The 23,788-nt window shown below is 35.6% G+C and overlaps 1 protein-coding gene, 1 long non-coding RNA gene and 1 pseudogene across 8 annotated transcripts; 2 read left to right on the top strand and 1 right to left on the bottom strand.

Annotated features, from left to right (window-relative positions):
* The first annotated feature begins 497 nt into the window (after positions 1–497).
* LOC126603507 (uncharacterized) lies at positions 498–18,142 on the top strand. 7 transcript variants are annotated; one of them, XR_007616265.1, is made up of 11 exons: positions 504–570; positions 1,235–1,328; positions 1,431–1,492; positions 1,644–1,727; positions 14,520–14,580; positions 15,117–15,197; positions 15,295–15,457; positions 15,801–15,833; positions 16,114–16,236; positions 16,865–16,957; positions 17,552–18,142. It is a non-coding gene; the product is annotated as an uncharacterized LOC126603507 (long non-coding RNA). The 7 variants fall into 7 exon arrangements; XR_007616266.1 differs by lacking the exon at positions 1,235–1,328 and having other exon boundaries at positions 498–570; XR_007616262.1 differs by having other exon boundaries at positions 1,235–1,492; positions 15,117–15,201.
* On the top strand, positions 2,096–12,349 carry LOC126603506 (uncharacterized; annotated as a pseudogene).
* LOC126603495 (12-oxophytodienoate reductase 2-like) lies at positions 17,943–23,096 on the bottom strand. Its single transcript, XM_050270362.1, has 5 exons — positions 22,766–23,096; positions 20,027–20,167; positions 19,797–19,927; positions 19,192–19,356; positions 17,943–18,830 (listed from the first exon to the last, which is right to left on the bottom strand). The coding sequence occupies exons 1-5, from the start codon at positions 22,840–22,842 to the stop codon at positions 18,235–18,237; spliced, it is 1,110 nt and encodes a 369-aa protein (XP_050126319.1). The 5' UTR covers positions 22,843–23,096; the 3' UTR covers positions 17,943–18,234.
* Positions 23,097–23,788: the final 692 nt, after the last annotated feature.

Raw genomic sequence — 23,788 nt, forward strand, 5'->3', positions numbered from 1 at the left:
ACAAAATAATTCATGCAAAGTAGGCTCCTAAGAAAATATTCCACAATGGTGGTGGAGGAGGCCAAGGCTTAAACAGTGGAGGACAACAACATTTAAATATACCGCAGCAGCACGGAATCCACAAACTGCATAATCAAAACCATACACAAAAGGGAAACCAGGATCGGAAGTTGATACCGATGTTAGATACCAATTCCAGCCACTAGTTCATCCTTAACTGGAAGCAAGAATTGTAGGAAATGGCGAGAGGGAGAAGATGGAGTATTTTTTGTAAAATGATTTTTTATATTTGATTTCATCTATCCCCGTTCAACAAGAAAGAGAGAGCTTTAATAGCACTAGCAACCTCCCCAATGAAAGACCGTCACATGGCATACACAGCCTAAACTCTTAAACAACAGCACAAAAGAAAGGCAAATTACACAACGACCCCAAAACATTACATTTCGACCCAAAACTTTGTTACTTGTGATCAAGGCAATCACAGTACATAACAGTCTACGATCCGATTTTGCCGGCTCCGTCAGAGATGCTGCCTGAGGAGGGCTTCGCTCTCAGAGAATGGATGAGGTAGGGTCTCGAATTCTAATTGTTTTCGATTGAACCGATAGTTCTGTATAGCAATTAAATTTTGACTCTTTTGTGCAATTTAGTTGAAAGTTGTTGGTTTTGATTTGGCTTGATCTTTCTGTTGCTGAGAAATTGGGTGGAAATTGTTTTTTTTATTTTGGTAGTTTTCAAGAATTGCATGCTTAGTGATCAGTAATCGTCTGGCTTTATCGGATAAGGAGATAAAGCAATTAGATTTCAAAATTTGGATTTACAGTTCGTATTTTGAGCCTGAATTCATGAAAACAAACGTAACCCATTATTTATTAGCGATTAATGATTTGATCTTGCACCCATGTTGTCTGCTTTCCATTTCTCTTCTCTCTTGCAATCTTCTCTGTATTTTGGCTGCTTCTCTCTCCCGCACTCCCTTTTTTTTTTTTTTTGAATCTAGTGTCTCCGGGTCTTTGACCCGACTACTCACTAGGCCACTCGCCTGACCCCACAACATTTGGTAGGCAAGAAACTCTAGCAATTGCTAGGTCTAGGTGGGTACCTTGTGAGGTGTCGAACCCCAGACCTCTTGGTAACAAACCAAGGGCCTGACCATTAGACTAAACACTCTTAGGTCTCTCCCGCACTCCCTTTTTAACTCTTGGTTCTGTGGTTCTCTGGCCGCCGTTAGGTTTTAGTGGTCGGACAACGATGGAATCCGAGGACGATGACTACTACAGCAGCGATGATGACTACTAGAAATTTTTATTTTGAATTTGGAATTGGTTTGATTGAAGCCCCCTAATTGATTGTATTTAGGTTTGATTTTTATGCATAAGGAATTTCAAATGAAGCCTCCTAATTGGATAGTGCTTTTCCCATGTTAGGCTTCTCTGACTGAGGTGATGCAGATACCAAATTGGAGCGGTGCTGTTAGTGGAGGAATCTGGTAGAAACGATGAGTTTGTAGACTGAATTTGTATATGATGATAATCAAACATAATATGTTGTTTTCGTAATTCTTTTTGCTTTCAAAGTTTATTGCTCAGTTGTGTTCGTAACCTCTGGGTTCTTACGGTTCTTTGTCTCTCTTACTTCAGATTCTTTGCGTTTTTTATCATTCGTTTGTGAAGAAATGGGTCGTACGAAGTGGTAGGGCTTTGAGGAAGGCACTTGCCACCAAGGTGCGTTTTGTTTGGGTTTCTGATGTCTAGAAAATTAGAATTGATAATTGCAAGTGATTTTTTCCAAGAAACAATCAGATTATTATCTATTCTAAAATTGAAGGGGGGACGGCATTGTAGCTGCCTCATTCTTTGCCACTCGATTTCACCCTATTTACAACAATACCGGCCGAATTGTATGGGTTGGGAGGGTAATTCTCAAAATTTCAGAGGGTAATTTTGTCCATATGGCTTATCAGGAGCCACTCGATTTCACGCTATTTACAACAAAATCGTGAGGTTTGGGCTGGTATTGGGGCTGGGTTAGAAGGGCAATTTTGTCCTGTAGGTTTGAGACGGATTGGGGTGGGTTTAGGTTTGCCCTCATTCAGTGAGGGCTTTCGGGGATGGGAGGCCATGCCTCCGATAGAGAGAGAGAGACAGAGCGAGAGAGAGAGAGGGAGCGGGAGGAGTGGGGATCTCAGCACCATTGCTGCAGATCCTCGATTTCATTTGGCTTCGTTTCCCCTTTCTGAAACCCTAGCAGCCACAACACCATCTCTGGAATAGCATCGGCTTCCTGCTTCCTAAAATCAAAACCACTCAAACTGGCCTTCATTTCTGTAACTCGAGAGCTTCGGTGAGATGGAGGAGAGGAGCAGGGAGATGGGCTCGAGTCCGCGAATGGCGGAAGAGATCTTCAGGTTTGATAATTTTCGCACTTTCTCGAATCGATTCAGTGAGTTTTTTTTATAAATTACTCAGTTTTGGGTTTGAATCTTTATCTGGAAATCCAAAACGAAAAAACTGTGCTCTGCAACACGATTGACGATTTCGATGTCGGCTTCGTGAGATCTCTTCGATCTTTGCTCCCAATTTCTGTAAATTTGGGGTTTCTTGGGGTATAATGTTTTCAAACTCTGTTACTTATTGGATGTGAAGATCTAATTCAATTTGGTGATTAATATAATTAGATTGTATTAAATTTTTCATGATTTTGTAGAAATTTACGTTTTAATTTGTGGGTTTTGGAGAATTCGTCATTAAATTTCTGGGTTCTTTTGATGTGAGATTTAGTTAATTTTTGTAGCTTTTGTAAAATCCTTCGATTAACTTTTTTTGTTTTGTTCTCTTTTCGTATTAGCAAGTTATGGAACCAACTAAGATCAATTAACTTATAACTGATTCTTCTCTCTTCAGGTTCATGGATTGTTAAGGAGAGTGTGGGAAAGAAAGGGTGCCTCACTGGTTAGGCACTTGAAATCAATTATTTCCATCGGAAGAACTACTTGGAGGTAAAGTTGAAGAAATAATTATTAACGTACATTAAAAATTGTAACTTGCGTTTTGATATTCTATTACTCCACATGCTAAATCTGCTTGGACATTGAATGATGGAGGAGCTGGTTTCTTTTTTACTTAGGGCGTGTGGGATGAGATTTAAATGTGTGCCTCTCATGATTTGCATAAACATAACTTGGATATGAAAGTGTAGGATATCATGAATCATATGTTATTTTCTAATTTGGATACATTATGTGAATTATTGCTTCTTTAGAAAGGATTAAGGAAGGTGGGTTCATCATGGGATTTAAGTTTTAACAATACAACTTCTTAAAATTGAGTAAATGCTTGCATTTGATAGAACTTTGAAGATGGATTTTCACGTTCAAATTTTGGTTGTGTATTGGTACTGTGGAGTTTCTACTTTTATTTTATTTGGATGTATGGTTGGGAATGAGGTATCTGAAAATTTTGGAGAAAAATTAGCGGCTATTGTTTACTTGCAAAGTCTGTAACTTTCTTTTAGCTTTTGCAGTACGTTTGGGAGCAAGCTGAAATTGATATCATTGAGCACAAGACAAGAAAAAGCCTCCATTTCCATCTCCTAAAAGCAGTAGAAGAAAATTAAACAAGCATTTTCATACAGTTGGAGGCTGTAAGTTGTTTATGTTTTTCTAATTATTACTTATTTGATAATATTTTGTTTTTCTGGTGAATTCTAAATTACTGAGAGACAATTACTCATGTCTTGGGAGCAGCCTCTCCATAAATGGGGGTAAGGCTAGCCGACATTCACCTCTCCCAGACCCTGCGTAAAGCGGGAGCCTTGTGCACTGGGTACGACCTTTTTTTTTTTTTTTTTTTTACAATTACTCATGTGTTACAGGTGGTCACTGCCTGACATCAAAGACTACTTAGAAGTGGCAGCCTTTAAGTCCGTTCATTTTTTAATGCGCAAGATGCAAGACAACAGAAAAATCCGAAGAATAGAGGAGTTTACTATCGGCCGGGACATAAAATATGAAGAGATGAAACATTTTCATCAACATGATTCTCGGAAATAAGAAGTGAGCTTATGTTTTTGTCACAGATCCTGAAGAAAACTATAGATCTGCATGCATTTGTATCTTCAGAGAATTCTAACTGTTGTTCTGGTGAGAAAATAATCTCAAAACATATGATGTGAAGTGGACTTGGCTGATAATTCATTTTGATTATGTATATGCAGAATTAGTAGCTGAGAAAATAGAATTGGCAAGTATACAAATGGATTTGATTTGATTCTTGGAGCTCACATATATCTCCACAATTGTTAATTTTTATCATGGTTAGGCAGCATGACTATATTATTTGCTACTAACTGAGAGAGTGCACCTGCAATTCAAGCCCTTAACGTGTTCTTTATTTATTTTTTTATATTGAAAATCATTACACAGCGTTGGTGGTGGGTACCTGATACGGTACCTCTGGCTCTCTTCTTCACTGCAACAAGTTGCCAGAAAAGTAAGTCGAAATCGTGATGCATAATTTCTTTCATTTTTTAATTAATTTATGAATATACTTTCATCATAATGTATTTACTTCTTGGGCAGTGCAGCCTTTACAGAAATGGATGCATCCATTCTTTTCCCTGGTATAGGTATTGACCTCTGTTAAATTTGATTTTCCTGAGCATTTTCTTTTATTTAAGGTCAAAACTATTTGAGTCATATTTATCATCGTCATGCATAGAAAAATGTTGTAATTATTTCTCTCTCTCACAAAATTAGTAGATTTGAAGTTAGTAATTGACTAAATCATTTGTATTTTGTTTGAATGCAAATGTCTTATTAGTTCATTTATGATATTTATTGTGACTGTTAAACTATTATTCTCATAATTATTTAAATTATGTTTCTTACCATAGTAACTAAATAATTTAAAAAATCTAAACAGGAATTAGTATGCAGTTTGTTGAATCCGAGTGATATTTATATATGCCCTCATTTCATCTGAAAAACGGCTTTTATGCTTGGTGACAATGTGTTTTTCAGTTTGCTGCAGCCAACGTCGAATTCTATCTAATTGGGGAAAAGGTCCAACAGATTTCCACTGGATCCATCAAGCGCATGATTAAGCTTTTGAAATTTCTGTAAGTAATTCTTTTGTTTGTTCCTTTAAGTTTGCATATATGATTTTTTGCATTTATAAGAGTTAAAATCAAGTTTTTTTATTTTTTTTTATTTTTATGAGAATGCAGGTTTTGGATTTAGCATTTGATTTTCTTTGATGGGATTTTGAATTTATTGTGTGGAAATTGGGTTTCATCTTTTGCATTTATAAGAGTTAAAATCAAGTTTTTTTTTTGTTTGATGAGAATGCAGGTTTTGGATTTAGCATTTGATTTTCTATGATGGGATTTTGAATTTAATATGTGGAAATTGGGTTTCATTTGAATCTGAAAAATCTGAATGTTTAGGGTTTTTGTTTGCTGATTATTGTTTGTTTTATTTGTATTTTTTCAAGTTATATTTAATTTATGTTTATATTGGGAGGTATCTTTAAGGTTTAATAGAATAGATGAGTGGATAAGGTTTCTCAACTTTTAAATTGTTTTGTTATCAACGTGCAGCACCTATGCTCACAAGTTCTAAACTAATCTTATTAAATTAAGGAGTTCGCAGACCACTTACAAAATGATGGAATCAAGGAATAAAAAAAAAGTGGTCCATTTCCCACTGTCCTAACCCGTCTCCCCCTACCTGTAGCAGAGTTAAATTTTTGTTTTGAAGTGTATGCGAACTCGGATAATTTGGGCTTGATTTTGAGCATGTTGTTAAGATTACTAATCACACTTTTTCATGGTAATTTAGATGAAAAAAAAATGCTGAATTTGGGGGCATGGGGGAGTGGGAATGCAGAGATAGAATTATGTGTTGAGTAGTGATGCTGAATATGGGGGTATGGGGGAGTGATAATTTCAGAGAGAGAGTGAGGGAGGGATGGGGTTGGTTTTGAAAGATTTGCTCTACCTAGGATTGTTCCTGTAAGATTTTGACAGCGTTGTCTCTCTAAAATTTGTACCCTTTTCTAGCGTTTGTAGGGTTTAGGTTTCATCAGATGGCGTTTGTAATGTTTATACTGAACTGTCGCCTATTTTTTTCTATGTAGGTGAAATTGAAGGTCAGTAGATCTCTTAAATTGATGAGGGGGCTACAATTCGTACAAGGAAACTAGCCAGAGATATGCTACTATTTTGGAAGAGAGTAGATAAAGAGATGGTATCCTTCTCTTCTCCTCCGGAAATGCATTGAGTACAAGAAGTACATGCATGAAAATATCAAAATGCATGTCTTTTTATCCTATTGATCTTAAATTTAGTCCTCTGTAATGATGTGTAGTAGACCTCAAATTCATATCTTGAAATATTTGTGTCTAAAGTTCTGTACATCTTCTGTTTTGGGTTTTTTCCTATTTTAGGCTAAATAAAAAAATTATTATGAAGTCTGGATAGTCATTTAGAATTTTGGTGATATTGAAAGTTGATGAAGTAGGTGATGAAGGGGTGGTTTGGGAGTGAGGTAAAAAGCACTCATGAAAAAAAGCTGTGAGGGTTTTAGGTGTTTGGTAAACTGAAAAAAAATGGCTTATTTTGGAAGCTGCTGTGAGAATAAGCTGAAATCAAAGGAAAAAGCTGAAGCTGCTATTTGCAGCTTTGGAAAATTGGCTTTTTTTCAAAGCACACGGAGCTACAATGCTCCTTTAATAAAAAGACCCACTATCAGACTGCTTTTTTTTCCAAAAGCACTTTTACAAAAAAGTTTACCAAACACTCTGCTGATTTTTTTCACAGCCGCTTATTCTCACAACAGTTTTTTTTCAAAGCACAGCAATACCAAACCAGCCCGAATGAGGACGGGACGGAGAAGGTGAAGGTACTGATGGAGAAGGTTATGAAATTGGTGAATTTAAGTCTGAAGGCACTTTCAAATGTTTTCAAAAAGTCTGAAAGCACTATTATTTTGCTAATTGGCACCACTGATATATAATAATTTTCATCAGAAGCAATATGTCGAACTACTGCTGCTTCATCAGAATGAGCAGTTGAAACAATTGAGTTTATTTATTTATGATTTTCCTTATTAATTTGACCATGAAAATTGTCAATTATTTTCTAAATATTGGATGCTTTAATTCCTAAGTTGAGCAGTTTGTGTTACCCCTGTTAGTCATTTTCACGTTCATTATTTAATTGCGGACATTACACTAAACGTGTTCAATCGGTTTCATAATACCTGATAAGTTCATGCCCATTGAACGCATCAACTTATTATATATATATATATATATATATATATATATATATATCTGATATATGTGACTGTTTGAATCAGGACTTATCGAATGAAGGCAGCAGCAAGGGAATTTTAGCCTTGGCCTGTAGAGATACGATTTTGCAAGGAAGCTAGGTACCTTTCTAAACTTATTGGATGTGAAGATTTGAATGATCAAATTTGTGAATAATGTAAATTTATGTGATGATTATTCAACTGCCAAATAGGTGGGCATGTTCATATGTTTTCCAATGTTATATACTCTCCTGTCAATTCTGAATGTTGAATTACTCAACTTTAATGTCAGATTAATCAAAGTTGGGCATCAGTTCATATGTTTTTCAATGTTTTGTAAAAACGATGCAATTTTCACTTGGTATCGAGTATGTGGTTTTTTAAGTAGAATAGTGGGAGATTCAGTTGTAAAAGTCCTCAATGATCATTTGAATATAATTCTGAATACTACACTACCATTCTGCTTAAAGCGCTCTAATAGATGCATAATCTTGAATGAATATGTAAAGACTACTTGAGAAACTAACAGTATACAAAATCTGAATAATTTTATTTGTTTCTGTCTTTTTCTGGGTTTGTCTGCTATGGTTATTATGAGTTTCTGGTTTTCTTCATCTTTCAGGCAGTTGCTTCTTTAGGGACTTATGACATAGCATTAGAGATGGGAAAGAAGGTGATATGTATTTTCGTTATCCGTTCAATTTTGATGGTGGTCCTTATCTTAGTCGTGTTTATTTTCTATGTTATATATATCCATGTACATATGCTATGTGTGCATATAGATCGATCATCTAACAAAAAACATGCTAAACTATATAGAAAATGAAAATTATACATATTAATGTGTAAAGTTGTTGCCTTTCTATTATTTTGTGGTACATTAATTTTACAGGTTTGAACCCCTCACTTGCCACTCATCAGTGGTTGCTATTTTTGGAACTTCTACTTGAATTTCTATGATCTGATTTTATAGTTTATTTCTCTTGCATTTTGTGAATCTCAGTGATGGGCGCAAGAGCTGATGAAGAGGTAAAACTTATTGCACTGTTGAAATTGCGGTATATCTATACCACTGTGAAAGCTCATTTTCTAATTATTTTTTCTAATTATTTTTACTTTGTACAGACAATTGAAAGATTAATTGAGACGGGAGACAGTGAACAAATTTTCCAGAAGGCAATCTAAGAACAAAGGGAAGGCCAGGTTTGTCAAATATCCTTTTTTATTCTCTGCCCCCAAATAAGCACTTTTTACAATCGAAATTGTGCATTCTCTCACAAACTTGACACATTTTTTGACATCTTAAACAATTAATTTTAAGCTCCTAACTCTTCTAGCTTGGGTTGTTGAAAACTTAATTTTCTGATTAAGATTGATCATTTCCAAAATTGTGTATCAAATTGTAGATAATGGACACTCTGGCCGAAATTCAAGAGCAACATGATGCTGTTAGAGATCTTGAGAGGAAGCTTCTCGATTTACAACAGGTATCTTCTTAGTTTGTTCAATGATGTGTACTCTCTGATGGAAATGAAGTTGCTATATAATACAGATGTCTACCATAGGCCTTACTTTTCAGAGTTCACTTTACAATTTGGTATTGCTGTATTGAATATAATAACATTTTAGATTACCTTGATCCATATTATTTTAAAGTATATATAAAGATTAGTTTATAGGTGTATGCACTTAATATTGGATATATGATATTTTTCAGGTTTAGTTTGATTCCAACTCCTTTTTGAATAAAAAATTGGTAAGTTCGAGTCAATTTGATTATTTCTTGCTTTTCTGCTTAATTTCTACTTCTTTTTTTCCTGCTTTTCTGCTGTTTTTCTGCAGCTTATCTGCTGCCTGTCTGCTCTCCCCTTTTCTGCTGCCGTCCATTGCCTTGAACAAAAAAAAAACCCATTTGCCAAAGCCACCAAAGCCACAAGAAAAGAATGTATGATGTTGGTGTTTTGTGCATCTGTTTCACATCTGTGAATGAAAAAAAAAAACCATTGTAATGTTGGTGTTTTGTGTATCTATTTCACATGTGTGTTGCAAAAATTTGATTCGAACTGGTGGATTTGGGTAAGAAACTAAGAAACCGAAACATTTCTTTCGGTTTTAAGAGCGGAAATGGACATGCATGTGTTTCTCTTTGTGAGATGTAAGGGATTGAGGAATTTTGAGAGTGATGGCTAGCTAAGGAATAGAGAAGGAATAATTTTTTTGTTTTGGGATCTAGAGTTTACTGCAAAGTTGATTTCTCTTGATTTTTTGTTGTTTTAATATCTTTTGTTCATGTATTTGAATGGATTTTTTTTTTAAAATTTCTGCCTATTTATGTAAATCCCTATTCAATTTGTTGGATTTCATCAGAGACTATTGGGTCTAATCATTTCCTTTTAATTTTTCAGGTTGTTTTTTTATTTCTATAGGGGAGTTGCAGGTGTCCGTGTCAGATTCATAAGGAAAAAGAACCATTTTTGTGGATATATTGAAACATGTAAGAAATTGTTCTCTACTAACATATTAGGAAAAATTAGAAATTTTCCAGTAAATTTGTTCTCTTTCGGTTAAGTAGTTTAGGCAATATGGACAGATTACTTCAAAATTCAAATTGAATGATGGTTTATTGGTGTGAATTATGTTACATGTTTAGCTATTCTGATAGATGTATATGTATTAATATTCAATTTATCCCCATTCTCTTATGGTGTTTACTAAACTGTTGTGCACTATTGCTACACAACCTCTGATGGTTCCATTGTTGGGCAAAAAATTGAGATTAAATTTAATTACAAAATAAAAAACTAGATCGCTACACAGACTCTGATGTTGTTTGCATATTTAGTTGTTTTGTAACTTAGTTGATTTGGGTTTGTACAGTTTTTTTTCGTCTTGGAGCCACTGGCTTGTAGGTTTTCGAGTGTTAAATTGTTTACTCCTTGCTATAATATATTCTACTATAACATGTTAACAATTGTTTTAGACAACATGATCTGACCGCATTTCCAAAACAAATTAAAAAAGTAATGATTGAAAACCTTTTTCAAAGTCTGCTTGAATCAGGACTTATCGAATCAAGGCAGCTGCAAGGAAATTTGAGCTTTGGCATGTATAGGTACGATTTTGCAACGAAGCTAGGTACCTTCTAGACTTATTGGATGTGAAGATTTATGTGATCGAATTTGTGATTAATATACTTGGATTTTATTAAATTTTTCATGATTTTATGGAGTTTTTCGTTTAAATTTGTGGGTTTTAGTTTAAATTGTGGATTTTGGAGATTGAATATGTAAAAGGCTGCTTGAGAAACTGACAAAATACAAAATTTGAATGATTCTATTTGTTTCTATCTGTTTTTCCGGATTTGTCTGCCATTGGCTATTCTGATTTTCTCTGGCTAACGGACTCTCTGAAAATGTGTTTTGGCTTTTTTAATTCAAAAACTAAAACTCATTTCGTTTGTCGACGATGATTTGTTATGAGGTATTGCTATAAAATGGAGAAATTAACACTGATTCTATTACTATGTGTACATCAGTTTGTAATATCTAATCTTAAAATATATATATTTTTTTTGGTAGTCAGAAAGAAGGCACTCAAATTACTTCTGCTCCAACCCATTTCAACAATTTATCAAGCTTTAGTTGAAGCTCCTGGGAAGCATATCCATTATATTGCCAACCTTGAAAAGCCTTGGTAAATAATGTCAGTTGTTGCTTCTCCAACTCTTTTCCCTAATTTAAGCTTTTTAAGCTTCATTTCCTTTTTCCTATATGTAGTTTTGATTGTGTTGGGAGTTAGCATCTTTGGTTTCGACACTGTTTTGTTTGTGATAGATCTCAATATATTGCAAATATTTTGCAAGTTGAGGTGCTAAAGATTTTGCATTAACTTATTTTTTCATTTGCCCGCGTTCTAATCCAAAAGGTTTAAAGTTGGTTGAATATTACAAACTGGTATTACAAACTGGTATAGGTTTGGTATAATAAAAGAAGTAATATAAATTATTACTAGGGGTGTGACATCCACACACCTCATTTTACTTCTCACACACCTTTTTAATTTTCGGCCATTGGATTGGATGAATTGAAGAATATCAACGGACTGAAATTATCAAGGGGTGTGTGAGAAGTAAAATGGGATGTGTAGATAGCACACCCCTTATTACTATGACACAGTAACATTGCGAGAGGTCTTTTATTAATCTCTCTATCTATGACAGTACGAAATATATCATAGATGAGACTAATATTTAAAACCATGTTTATGTACTGGTGAAATACAAGCATCTATATTTCATTGGAAAATCAGGTGAAATACAGGTGTTTTTATTTGCAAAAAATTCAGATATGGTGTCTTAATAACTTTCTCATTCTATTCTATTTGATTCTTTAATCAAAGTTTTGTAGCTTTTAGATTTGGTAGATGTTAGTAAATTAGGTAGTAAAAAGTACTCTTTTGCTTATTCTCAATGTAGTCAAATTTTCTCAAGACAATTTGAGTGGCGAAAAACAATGTCAAACATATGTCGTATATATAAACGTTTCTTTTGGTTGTGAAGATAATACTATGGAGTGTGTGCATATTTGAATTTTCAGTTTCCTCGACTGTATTCAATCTCCCATTTCATTATAGAGACCTCATGTAGTACTTAATTGTTCTCCACTAAGATGCATGCTTCAGTACAATCGAATGAAAAAAAAAAAACCATTGCAATGTTGGTATTTCGAATATCTTATTTATAACAATGTTTTCTATTGCAAATTATTGCCACAACAATTTATATACGTGAGGTCCATGTGGCTATTATGCATGCATTATTTTATTCTAACTGAGGATACGTTTTAATTAGTTCCTCCCTTAATTTTTTAGGTACACAGTGGTGTTGAAAGTTTTCCTCATTATGCTCCTATGCCCAGTTGGTCAGGTGTATATGACATGCAGTGAGCTCAGGGACATGGATAGGTTAATTCATCCATGATGTTGAGCCCTGTCTTGAATGGTATCTTGGGCGCCGCGTTTTAGATGCTTAGGTATATGATTGAAGTGTTATCTGTAGTTTTTCTTTTTGAATTCATAATATTTGCAACTATAAAAAATAATATACTTTTATACCTCTGTTTCTCATTTCTTTGTTTTCATGAAAAATTAATTGTTATTGGCAGCACTATAGAAAACCATCTTTCTGCATTATTCTCCGCTTCATACATAGTTACATGATTTTAGGTTTAATATCTAGCTTTTTAGTTGTAGATTACTTATATGGGTCTTTAACTACAATATCAAATTTCTTAATTTGTCATGTTTTTACTTTTGACTTGCTGATATTTATTTTAGAATCTGGAATTATATCTAATATTTGTTTATTTCCTGACTGTCTTATTCCCTCACTGTCTCCAGATTTTAAATTTTGGTAAGAACCATGAAAATGACTGAAACGTACAATGTTGTTTTTGAAATATATATTAGCATCCCCTTCTCACCCAAATGCCAAAATCAGGTGGCTTGACTTGAGGTGTTTTCAAATATTATAATTGAATCAACAATTAGGTTACACTTTAACAAAAATATGTAAAAAGGGTTGATAACCACATTTTTAAGAGAGAAGTACTATTTTGTCTTTGATAGTTAACAGATTTGTGGTTGAGTCAATAACATGCTCTGAGTCTGAAATCTTTGCTCTTCTCTTTTGCATTCCCAAAATTTGTTTCCTGTAGCTTGGGAAGAAAATTTTGCAAACTGTGCAAGATCTTTTACATGTGCAATTTGGGATGCTCATTTTGCAATCCAACAATAGAAAAAAAGTTTAAAAGTCTTAATTGAAAACGTTAATTCCCAACCATTTATAACAGGATAGCTTTTTAAGTGTGAATAATCATATTGTTTGTTACACATTGCTGTATAACCATTTGTGTGGTAGACAGATCAACTACTTTTTTAGCTGTTATAATTTCTTTGTTTGACATACTAATTTTTCTTTATTTGGTTGATTTGTTTTGTAACAGGAACCAAAGAGAAAAAAGAATGAGCTCAAGAGTGCAATATCGTTGAAGATCAGCACTAAACAAGTTATGTAAATCCTATCAACTCTCTACCTATAGAAGGTTCTGCAAATATAACTAAGCTACCAACTAATACTTAGTAGTCAAAGTGCTCCAATGTTTGGAGTACATCGGTAAAATAGGAGCGACTATATTTTGGGCATCTCTTAATATGTATATATCAGTGTACATAGCTAAGCTATAAACTACTACTATATACTTTATATAAATAATTTGTGCATGTTCTATATAAATAGTTTTTACATATCTATGCAACATGCTATAATACATTTAGGTCCTTAGCTTAACCTTATTGTATCTATGCAACATGCTATAATATGTTTAGGCCCTTATCTTAACCCTTTTATACAATACTTATAATTTGTTTGACATTTAGGCCCTTATCCTAATTCCTAATTCCCAAGGTTAAACCCAACCGTGCTTTATTTAGCTGCTTAAAGCTTTAGTTTGTTGATTGTTATGTTTTATCAGCTGTTATAAAGCCGCTCTCCATGTTTTTGCCTTTGAACATGTGTGCTTGAAAACTTACTTGCTGAAACGACAACGGAACAATTTTTATGTTTTTTGTTAACTGCTTAAACAGGTGTCTGGCCTGTAGGACAAGTATTTAGCCACCTTTACTACAGGGGCAAAATATGTGTGGACTACATCTTCCTTCTGTTTCTTCTGTAACGTATGGAAACAAGCATCCTGCATCTTTTTAGCTTTGAACATTAGTGCTTAAAAGATTAGCTGCTGAAACAAGAACAACACACTTTTTTTTTCTTTTTTGTTTAGCTATTCAAACACGTCTGGCCTGTAGGACATATATTTTGCCATCTTAACATGAAGGGTAATATAAATGTTAAATGCATGTTACTTCTGTTTCTCAAGGAAACAGAGCATTTTTTTGCAACTATACCTTTTGTAATCAACTCGGTTGAATGTATATAAAAGTCGAACTGCTTATCTTACCGACACCTTTTACTCATCTATCCCTTTTGTTTGTTCTTGATTATGTTGATTTTTTTTTTCAGGTTAAATGTCTTAATTCATGTGGTTAAGGCTGGTGCATTCAAGTCCCGCAGCAACGCGGGGGCATTTTTGCTAGTTGAATCTAAGTTGCTAATTGTTTAATTTTGTATATGCTGCAATTAAATCAGCACCCGCAACTGGAGGAGTCATGAAGCTTGACTGCTACCGCCCTGGAATCGTCACTTTTCGGTAAGTTTTCAACACAATATAGTTCAAATCCTCTGAATCATGTTCTTGAATTCTATATGTATCGTGTTCTTTGCATTTCTGAAATCTGTTCTTTGAATTTGGTTACCGGAATCATGCCTAATGTTTGATGTGGCCAGTGGCTTTGTATGGCTGGCTGGTGTGCTTTGGGAGTGTTTTTAGTTAATGGCAGACATAGGACAAAGGTGTGGGGCAGCGAAGTCAAGTGGGAATAGGAATTTAGGATGGTACAGTTTTTGCTAATTTATGGGATTAGAAGTCTTCCTTTATTTTTTGTCTTCGTGCGATGAAAAAAAATGGGTGAGTAATTTTAACTCCAGTTTAAGGTAATAACATGTGAATTTTCGTATTACTGTTTTTTCCCTTTCTATTAAAAACAACCTTTGATTTCTTTGATAGTGCTTTTTTCTATCTGTACTATTGTTGAACTCCCCCAGTTATCAGTTTTGGCTCAAAAAAATTATTCGATGATGACATGCTGAATTGAATATTGGCTAAAATTATATTGAAATTTGCAGCCCGAAGCAGATATCGTTAAAAGAGCTCTAAGTCACCCTCTGAAATTAATTGCCATAAGTGATGTTGTAAATGGAAGCGTTGTCAGTGAGAAGGCATTTTTTTTCGTTTCACTTTATGTACTACGCTCACTATCTGTTTAATATGTCTCATCGTATAAATTAAAGTCTCATTTCTCAGGTGCTTTCAAGTGACAACCCCAACTATGGATGCATGCTGCCACTGGAAACTATGAAATTTAATAGTTGCTGGGATCACTGATCCAACTAAAGTGGGTTTCTTCATCAAGTACTTCATGAATAGAATATTTCGGAGATCCAATTGCTGGGACAGATTGAAGAAGGTGAAGATCACAGGGGTGGGATACTGGGGAGGGTGGTAGGGTTATGGGGAGTGGGCTCTGGTTGGTTTCGATTTGACCGAGGCCGTGGTTCGATGGAATCGAGGTGATGGGGACGATTCATGAGGTCACATCCACAAGATATAGGGCCTACACGTGGGGTTTAGGGGTTTCATGGGGAGGGTTACAGAGGGAGGGGGTGCACGAGTGAATTGCAGAGGGGGAGGGAGAGAGGGAGAAAGAGGGGGAGTAGGGTTGCTATATTCAAGTTCTCTTTTTTATTTTTACTTGAATTTAATTTGATTTGATTTGATTGGATTTGATTTTTTTTTTTTTTTTGCGACAGGTTGAGAATGCGAAACCTCAGCTGGAGGTGGAGGTGAGAATTTTAATTTAATTCATGGTATATTGTTGTTTTTTTTTTACTTTATTTTTGTGGGATTGTGCTGTTTTTGGGGAAAATAATATTAAATTGAAGTAAAGTTTAGATATTTTTGTAATTGGGATTTAGAGTAAGAGATGAAGAACTAAATGTGATTTCAAAATTAAAAGTTTAGAACTTTTTTGGTTTGGAAGCTAATTTTAAATTCAGTTAGCTGATTAATTAATAGAGAAATGTATAACGAATGTGTGATATTTTTTTCGATGCGTATGAGCAGACATGGGTACTGCTTCAGCGGCAACAGCTGTTATATGATGGTAGATGAGGAATTCTGAGATGCTGAGTGCTCTTAGTTTCAGAGATGAAGACTTGATAATGATCGTTCCAATTCCGCCTCAAGGTATACTTGATAATGTTGTCGTTTATGTGCAATTCACTGTATGATGTTCGTGCCTTTAATGGGCCTATCGACATATTTCAATGCACCCACCAATTGGTTTTATGATCATACATCATTCGTGAGAAATGGGATGGTGAGTTTCTCAATACAATTTTAATTTTTGTGCGAATAATGTTTGTAAAATGTCTGTTTTTATTTAGTTCATTGCAGATTCTTATTCCTTTATTTAGTTCACCATATTCTTAATCTTTTATTTAGTTCACCATTCATGCTTTTAAAGATAAGAAGTGCAAGGCTCTCTCAGATGTTAGTTTTGGGTGGCAATTGAAAGATACAAGGATAAACAAAAATACCTACCAATTGAAAGGATAAATTCAATTGAAATTATTTGGTTCATCAATTATTATAGTATGAGCTTTTTGCATTAAATGTCATGTGTTCGGGAAGAGTGATTCATGTAATTGGGTTTTATTAATTTTTTCATGATTTTATGCAGTTTTTCGTTTAAATTTGTGGATTCTAAAACACTTTTATGAGTGTTAATTTCTGTTTGTATGTCTAAAATTTGTTTGGAATTTGGCTGTTTCTTCAATTTCATCACCACCCATTCTCACAACTTCATCTAAAGTGTTTTGCATGTATAAGATTCGTGTTCATGGAGGTCATTTCAAACGGATTTCAAGTTGAGCTGCAGAAATTTGATTCAAATTTGTGGATTTGGGTAAGAAACTAAGAAACCATAATCTTTTCTTTTGGTTTTAAGAACTGAATTTGATGGTTAAGTTTATGTTTCAAGATTATCTTCCTTTCTCCTAAATACCGAGTTTTATGAGATTACATTTGGCAAGTCTGAAAACGGATTAGAAATACTGAGTTTTATGAGATCTATTTGGCAAGATTATCTTCCTTTCTCCTAAATACTGAGTTTTATGAGATCTATTTGGCAAGTCTGAAAGTGGATTGCGTATGTTTATATCTTCCTTTCTCCTAAATACTGAGTTTTATGAGATCACACCATCTTATCTTTATTGTATAATCTTATGCAGTCAGAAGAATTATCATATTTTTCTTTTTAGATTTCAACATATTTGGAAATACCTCAAATTTTTTGTAGTGCAGTTTGTAGTTAACATGATTACGTGAGATCTGTTTCTTTAGTAAATTTTTATACAGGAAAGAAAGTCATTTCTCAGTTTGTAGTTAACATGATTACATAAGTTCTGCTTATCTTATTGGCCTCATTCACTCATGTGTTGTTCTGTTCATTCATGATTGTGTTAAATTTATTCAGGTTAAATGTGTCTTATTCATGCAGTTACGCATGAAACAGTTGTTCCCGCCCCAACGTGCGGGCTTATTTTCTAGTTCCAATCTAAACCTAGAGACGAAACGAGGCCATGTATTACAAAGACAAAAATTCTAAAACAGCCTTTGCTCAGAGAATAAAAAAAGTCATGCAGTGAGAACATCTAAGGGAAACGAGTTGATCCTCAATAAACGCCTCAATAGAATGACATATCTTTGTTAAAGCATCTGCCACAAAATTAGCTTCATCTAAAACATGATAGAAGCTGATATGATCAAGCATCCCATGTTTGCCAAAGAGAAACCGATTTGAGCCGCATCTGCTCCAAATATCTCAGGCAAACGGTCAGCTGACAAAACGCGGTCAATGGCTTCAACATCTTGAGAATAAAAGGCACAACTAGGATCAATTGGTTGTACTTTATATAGGGATAAGAATTGAGTTTCCTCTATCACAAATGTTACTTGTTCATTCCGGCCGTTATATGGTACAACACTGAACAGAGAGAACAACTTTTCCGGCCTCTAAGTCCGGAACCCTTCCAAACATTGGACACTACAATACCAAAATAATGCAATAAGATACAACAGTACAATACAATATAGTTGAAAATAATCCATCTAAGATGGTACAGACTCAATCGGATGAATCAGAGGAGCCCTAGTGTTCAAGCTTCCATCATTGCGGTAAACTTAAGTGGTGGCTTCAAGAAATGGATAATCAGTGTAACCAATGACAGGATCAGGTGTGTAGAATGTCTCTCTGTTGTACTTGTTTAGAGGAGCATTAAGTTCAAATCTCTTTGGCAAATCCGGATTCGCCAAGAAAATACGGCCATAAGCAATAAGATCTGCACTGCCCTCGGCCACAGCACTGTTTCCATCTTCCCTGTCATAGCCACCACCAGCAATGAAGTTACCATGGAAAGCCCTTCTCATGGGAAGAAGACTCTGGCGAGCTTCAGCTATTTCTCCAACTGTATTCATCCTCGGCTCAACCATGACGTGGCAGTACACGATTCCATATTTGTTCAAGGCATTGGCCATATAGAGGCCTAATTCTTTTGGATTTGAATCCCCTGAGTCCATATAGTCAGCAAATGGACATAATCTAATTCCAACCTTATCTGCTCCTATTTCGTTAACGACAGCTTCAACAACTTCCAGAGGAAGGCGGCAACGATTCTCTAAAGATCCACCATATTTGTCTGTTCGATCATTCACATGATCTTTCAGAAACTGATCAAGAAGGTAGCCATGCGCTCCATGAATTTCAACTCCATCGAAGCCTATATAGCAGATTAACAATTTCAACATATTGATGGTATTAGAACCTTAGGCATTGTCGCTGAATTACCAAAAAATTCAATAACCAGATGTGAGGGGGCTTGCAGCTCCATGGCAGTGAGCTTTTTACTCCACCACCACCCCCACCCCACCTCCCCTCCTCCTCCTCCTCCTCCTCCCCTCCCCCCACAAACCCTTCCCCCCCCCCCCCCCCCCCCCCAACAAGGCCGGAGTTTGAAGAATCCCCCTCCCATCTTTAACTACATTTCGCTGATCAAACACAATTTATTTTGCATAAGATTTGAAGCAAATTGAGCTCTTGTAAATTATGTTTCATATGTAACGTAAAGACAAACAAATTACCAGCTTCAATAGAATTCCTTGCAGCAAGTCTAAAATCATTGACAATTTGTGGAATTTCATCTGTCCTCAATCGTCTTGGAGGCGTGAATTCAGAAGCATCAATGCCATTTAATCGTATCGGCTTGTCAGTAGAAGATATTGGAGCTTGCCCATTTGGTTGAAAACCTGTATGCAAGGAGAGAAAGAATTACAACCTGAAGTCTAACGACAGTAACTAACATCCACAGCAGCATTCTTTCAAGCGGGAATCCTTTGTTACAAATTACTATAAAATCGCTTGGTCTGATGAACCACACGTGCTATATACTAGTTCTGAATTCTGAGTTATGTTAACATCAAACTTCTTCCCATCCAATAATAATAATAACAATGCTTCCGAAACAGCAAGGTCATAAAAGTGGTGTCTTCTTATGGGTTATGTTAAAAACACCAACTCGGAACTTAACAAGTCCAAGTTTTATCGTCATTTGAGCAACAAACAATGTTGTCAATTATAATCACTCGCTCGTTCTGATGCATACACCATTATGTTATACATCAAACTTCTTAATCGGTCTAATTCTATGGTAAAAGTGAGGTCATAAAGGTGTAAGTCGGAAACGCACCGCTATTAGAAACCCTTCCAACATGCCAAATCTGACAGAAGAAGACGCCACCTTTAGCATGAACAGCATCAACAATGGGTTTCCAGGCTTCAACTTGCTCCTTTGTCCATATACCAGGTGTGTTCGGGTACCTTCGTACATTAAAGAAACGAAAATTTCATCAAACTTTGAAACGAAAGAAGCACCCTCAAATGTTTGTTAGTCTACGAATCTACTGTTGTTGAAATTACCCTTGAGCTGTGTCGGAAACTCCAGTGGCTTCAGCAATGAGAAGACCCCCGTTCGACGTTCTCTGAGAGTAATGTAAGATAGCATGTGGTTGAGGAACATTGTTGTACGATCTCCGTCTGGTCAATGGTGCTAAAACAATTCTGGAAAGGAAAAAGAAATTGTAAATTATAAAAATACAGAGTGATAAAGACAGAATGTGGCTTGAGGAGCATTATCGAATGATCTGTATCTAGTCATCAACGGTGAAAATACAATTCTAAAGAGGAAAAACATATAATAAACCATAAATACAACCTTCAGACTTTGTAGGAAGCATTTTGTAGGAAGCATTAGTTTGCTAAGGCTCCTTTGATAACAAATTCGCTTTTAGTTTTCTTGTTTTAGTTAAAAAGGAGAAACGAGGGAGGAAGAAGGAATTTGGGACGAAAATGTGTGAAATAAAAACTCGAATTGTAGACTATCTGAATTTGCTTTATGTTCTTCATTTTCAGAATCATTCCATGCACGTTTTGTCCCTCATCCATCCCTTCCCCTTCCTCCTTCTCCTCCTCCTCCTCCTCCTCCTCCTCCTCTATCATGCATTTCTCTTTCACTTAAAATTAAAAACTAAAAATCAAATATGAAATCGTTACCAAACACAACCTAAACAAAGCAATGTCTTACGCAGTGGCCATGGCCTAAAGGACACATACTTTTAACAATCAGTTGCATATATTTTCAACAATTAATCAATGAAATAACTCAAGTGTGCTATTGTTTTGATTTAATTTGTAACATCTGTACTATTTTAGACAAAGAGTTACAAGGACACTTCGGGCACGTTTGTTTGGACTCTTTAAGTCTCACTGGACTGGACTACCTTAGATAGGAGTCCTAGCCCGTGTTTGGCACAAACAAGGACTATCTTTAATGACGTTAAGTCGGACTCGCTCCGACTAAAACCTTCCCTAGCTGTTCTTAGCGAGGCCGGTCCAAAACTGGAGGATTGCTAATCCCGTCTCTAGCGCCTACGTCGTCTGTGGCGTCGCCCTCATCATCCAACGAACCCAATCACCAAATCTGGCCTTCTCCTTTGTACATGAGCTGCAACCCCCTTCTCCAGCCACCAAATCAGATTAAATCCCAAATACAGAAAACACCAAAATCTGCGATAAACCCAGAAAATTATTACCTTGGGTTGTAATGCTCTTCTCCATAAATCCGTAGGCATAAACTAAATCGAATTTGGAGATGGAAATCATAAATTCTATTAGAACTTGATTTGGGATTTTTGAGTAAAAGAGATGTGAGAAACAAAAAGAAATACATGTTGATCTTTGGATCCAAATGAAATCAGGTGCAGAATTGGCTTCCTCCTTTGAAGAAGAAAACATGGATAAATAGGGGAAAAAAAAGAGAGACGGGAGAGGGACGGTTGGCCGGAGAAAAAGGGATAGAAAACAAGGGAGAGGGAATGGAAAATGATAGACCTTTCGAGAGAAAGGTAGAAATATCCTAAAAGAAAAAAATAAATTAATGATAAAATATTAATTGATATGAATAAAATAAAATAATATTATAATTTATTAATTATTCTGTTTCTTAGTTCGACACTGCACCAAACGCTTCATTAAATTAGTCCAGCTTAGTCTAGTCTAAGCCAGTCCAGCTTAGTCCCTGCAGCTAGTCCAGTCCGAGACAGTCCGGCGCAACAAACGCCCCCTTCTTGTCTCCTTCCCAACATCTGTACTATTTTATAGACAAAGATACAGTTACAAACACTCCTTGTCTCCTTCTCCAAATCATTCTTCGGGAAGAGATCCGATCCGGATCTCTCCCATCAAAGGCTCAGGATCAAGTGATCCGGACCATTGAAATTTGATCAAATGGCTACAATTATTATAACTTTTAGAGCGGCTTCTTGTTTGTAGTCGTTAAATTAAATTTCAACAGTCCAAATCACTTGATCCTGGGCCTTTAATGGGACCGGATCTCTTCCCTTTTTTGTATAGCTATATTTGACACGCACACATGAATAAACTACACAGTACGCTAAACTTGAATATAGACAAGCAGTAATTTCATCTTCTATTTTTCTTATTAGCCAATAGCCATCTGCAGACCTACCTACTCTCTGAATCCAAGTTCGGATCTCCTCTCATAGTTTTTACCAAGGTTCTAAAAGACACTAGGCGCTAATCGGGCGTGGGCTGGAGCCTAACGGCTAGGCGGGGGCGGGCGTCTAGCCGGATTAGGCGGATTTAAGTAAATATATTATATTTTGTTTAAATAAGTGTTTGTTTATACTTAAAATATATATAATTTCATCATAAACTACAAAATAGAATGACATATATATATTATGAAGTATTAAACATAATGAAAACATGGGGAACAAGCATATAATGTGTGTTCATTTAAGTATCCAACAAGTCTTTACAATTTATTGAAAAAAAATAAAATGCAAAATGCAAGCTATCTATTTTCTGTCTAAGTGAATGGCAACCTAGTCGGTGCTTAGGCGGGTGCCTCAGCAGATCTAGGCACCCTTTCTTAATTTTCAAACGTTTAGACATTAATCGGAGCAGGATGGTGGCTAGCCGCCAAGCACTTGGGCGAGGCCTAAGTGACGCTTGGCGGGAATTTTTGGAACAGTGATTTTTACAATATTATATTAAATCAAATAAATTAAACAATTACACGACAGAGAAATTTAAAAAAGTAAACAAATAGGAACAATGTATGAAAGTTTTAAGTACCTATGAGAAAGATTGAAGTTTCCCAATTTGTAGGGAGTGAGGAGAGGAATTGTGGGAGGTTGAGCAGCAGCAGACATCTCAGAATTCGAGCCGGTCGTCTGCCACCTGATTTTGCACTTGGCCTTTTATACTGGATTCTGGGATGAAGGAAGGAAGGAGGGAAGGAGGGAAGGAAGGAATGAACGAATACAGGACCCAATTGGGTCTTTATACGTTCAGTAGGCGCTTAAAAGTCCGCCCTGCAGCTTCCCTCCACAAAAGTTAGAGATGGCTGGGTCCCACATCTCCCCTCCCTTGTATGGAATGGAAGGCTGAAAGCTATGGTGGTGGTGGCGGCGGCGGACGTATGCGGGTGTAATGCTGGCCGCATGTTCATTTCGATTTAGCTTTTTCATCCTGCATTATTAGGCCATGGTTTGAATAGTATATTGTTTAGGTCCTTAAGGCCCTCTCCAACTAGAAGGGTTAAAACATAGTCCCGTTTAGAATTATAATTTTGCAAAAACATTAGTTTTAAATTAACAGTGCCAAATTATATTCATTACTATTTTCAACCGAATGAGCTAAACATAGCCCATCAATTTTCAATGGATAGTTACGTTATAATTCTATAGAGTTCATCAAGTCATCATTTGGCTAAAGGAGCATTAGGCTGGCCAAATGTAGCCCTCCTCGTAGCCCTGTTTTGGGGCCCAGCTCCTCTACTGCACTATTTGAGTCAAATTCAACAACTATGTTTGAAAACATCCAACGAAAATTTAATTAAATTAACCAATAAATTTAATATATAAACTTAAAACTAAATAATTATTGAGAGGGTTATGTTTAGCCACTTCAGTGACGATATATAAGTATGGTCTGATACTGTTCAGTCCTTTTGGTTAGAGATGCTCTAAGGTCATAATTTTGAGGATATGTGAGACTAAATGCATATTAGTTACAAAATTATATCAGTTTAGATCACTTGAAATATTTGACAACTTAATAAAGAAAAACCAATTTAAAATTCATGAACCATCAGAA

Source organism: Malus sylvestris, chromosome 15 (assembly GCF_916048215.2).
Source record: "Malus sylvestris chromosome 15, drMalSylv7.2, whole genome shotgun sequence".
Taxonomy (NCBI): Eukaryota; Viridiplantae; Streptophyta; class Magnoliopsida; order Rosales; family Rosaceae; genus Malus; species Malus sylvestris.

Bases quoted from the DNA above. Each gene is read 5' to 3' on its own strand.
- LOC126603495 (XM_050270362.1), bottom strand. From the start codon at position 22,842: ATGTCTGCTGCTGCTCAACCTCCCACAATTCCTCTCCTCACTCCCTAC. The intron at 19,928-20,026 runs GTAATTTCAACA...TAATGTACGAAG, and splicing joins GTTTCCGACACAGCTCAAGG to GTACCCGAACACACCTGGTA. The intron at 18,831-19,191 runs GTAATTTGTTTG...TCTGCTATATAG, and splicing joins AAGGAATTCTATTGAAGCTG to GCTTCGATGGAGTTGAAATT.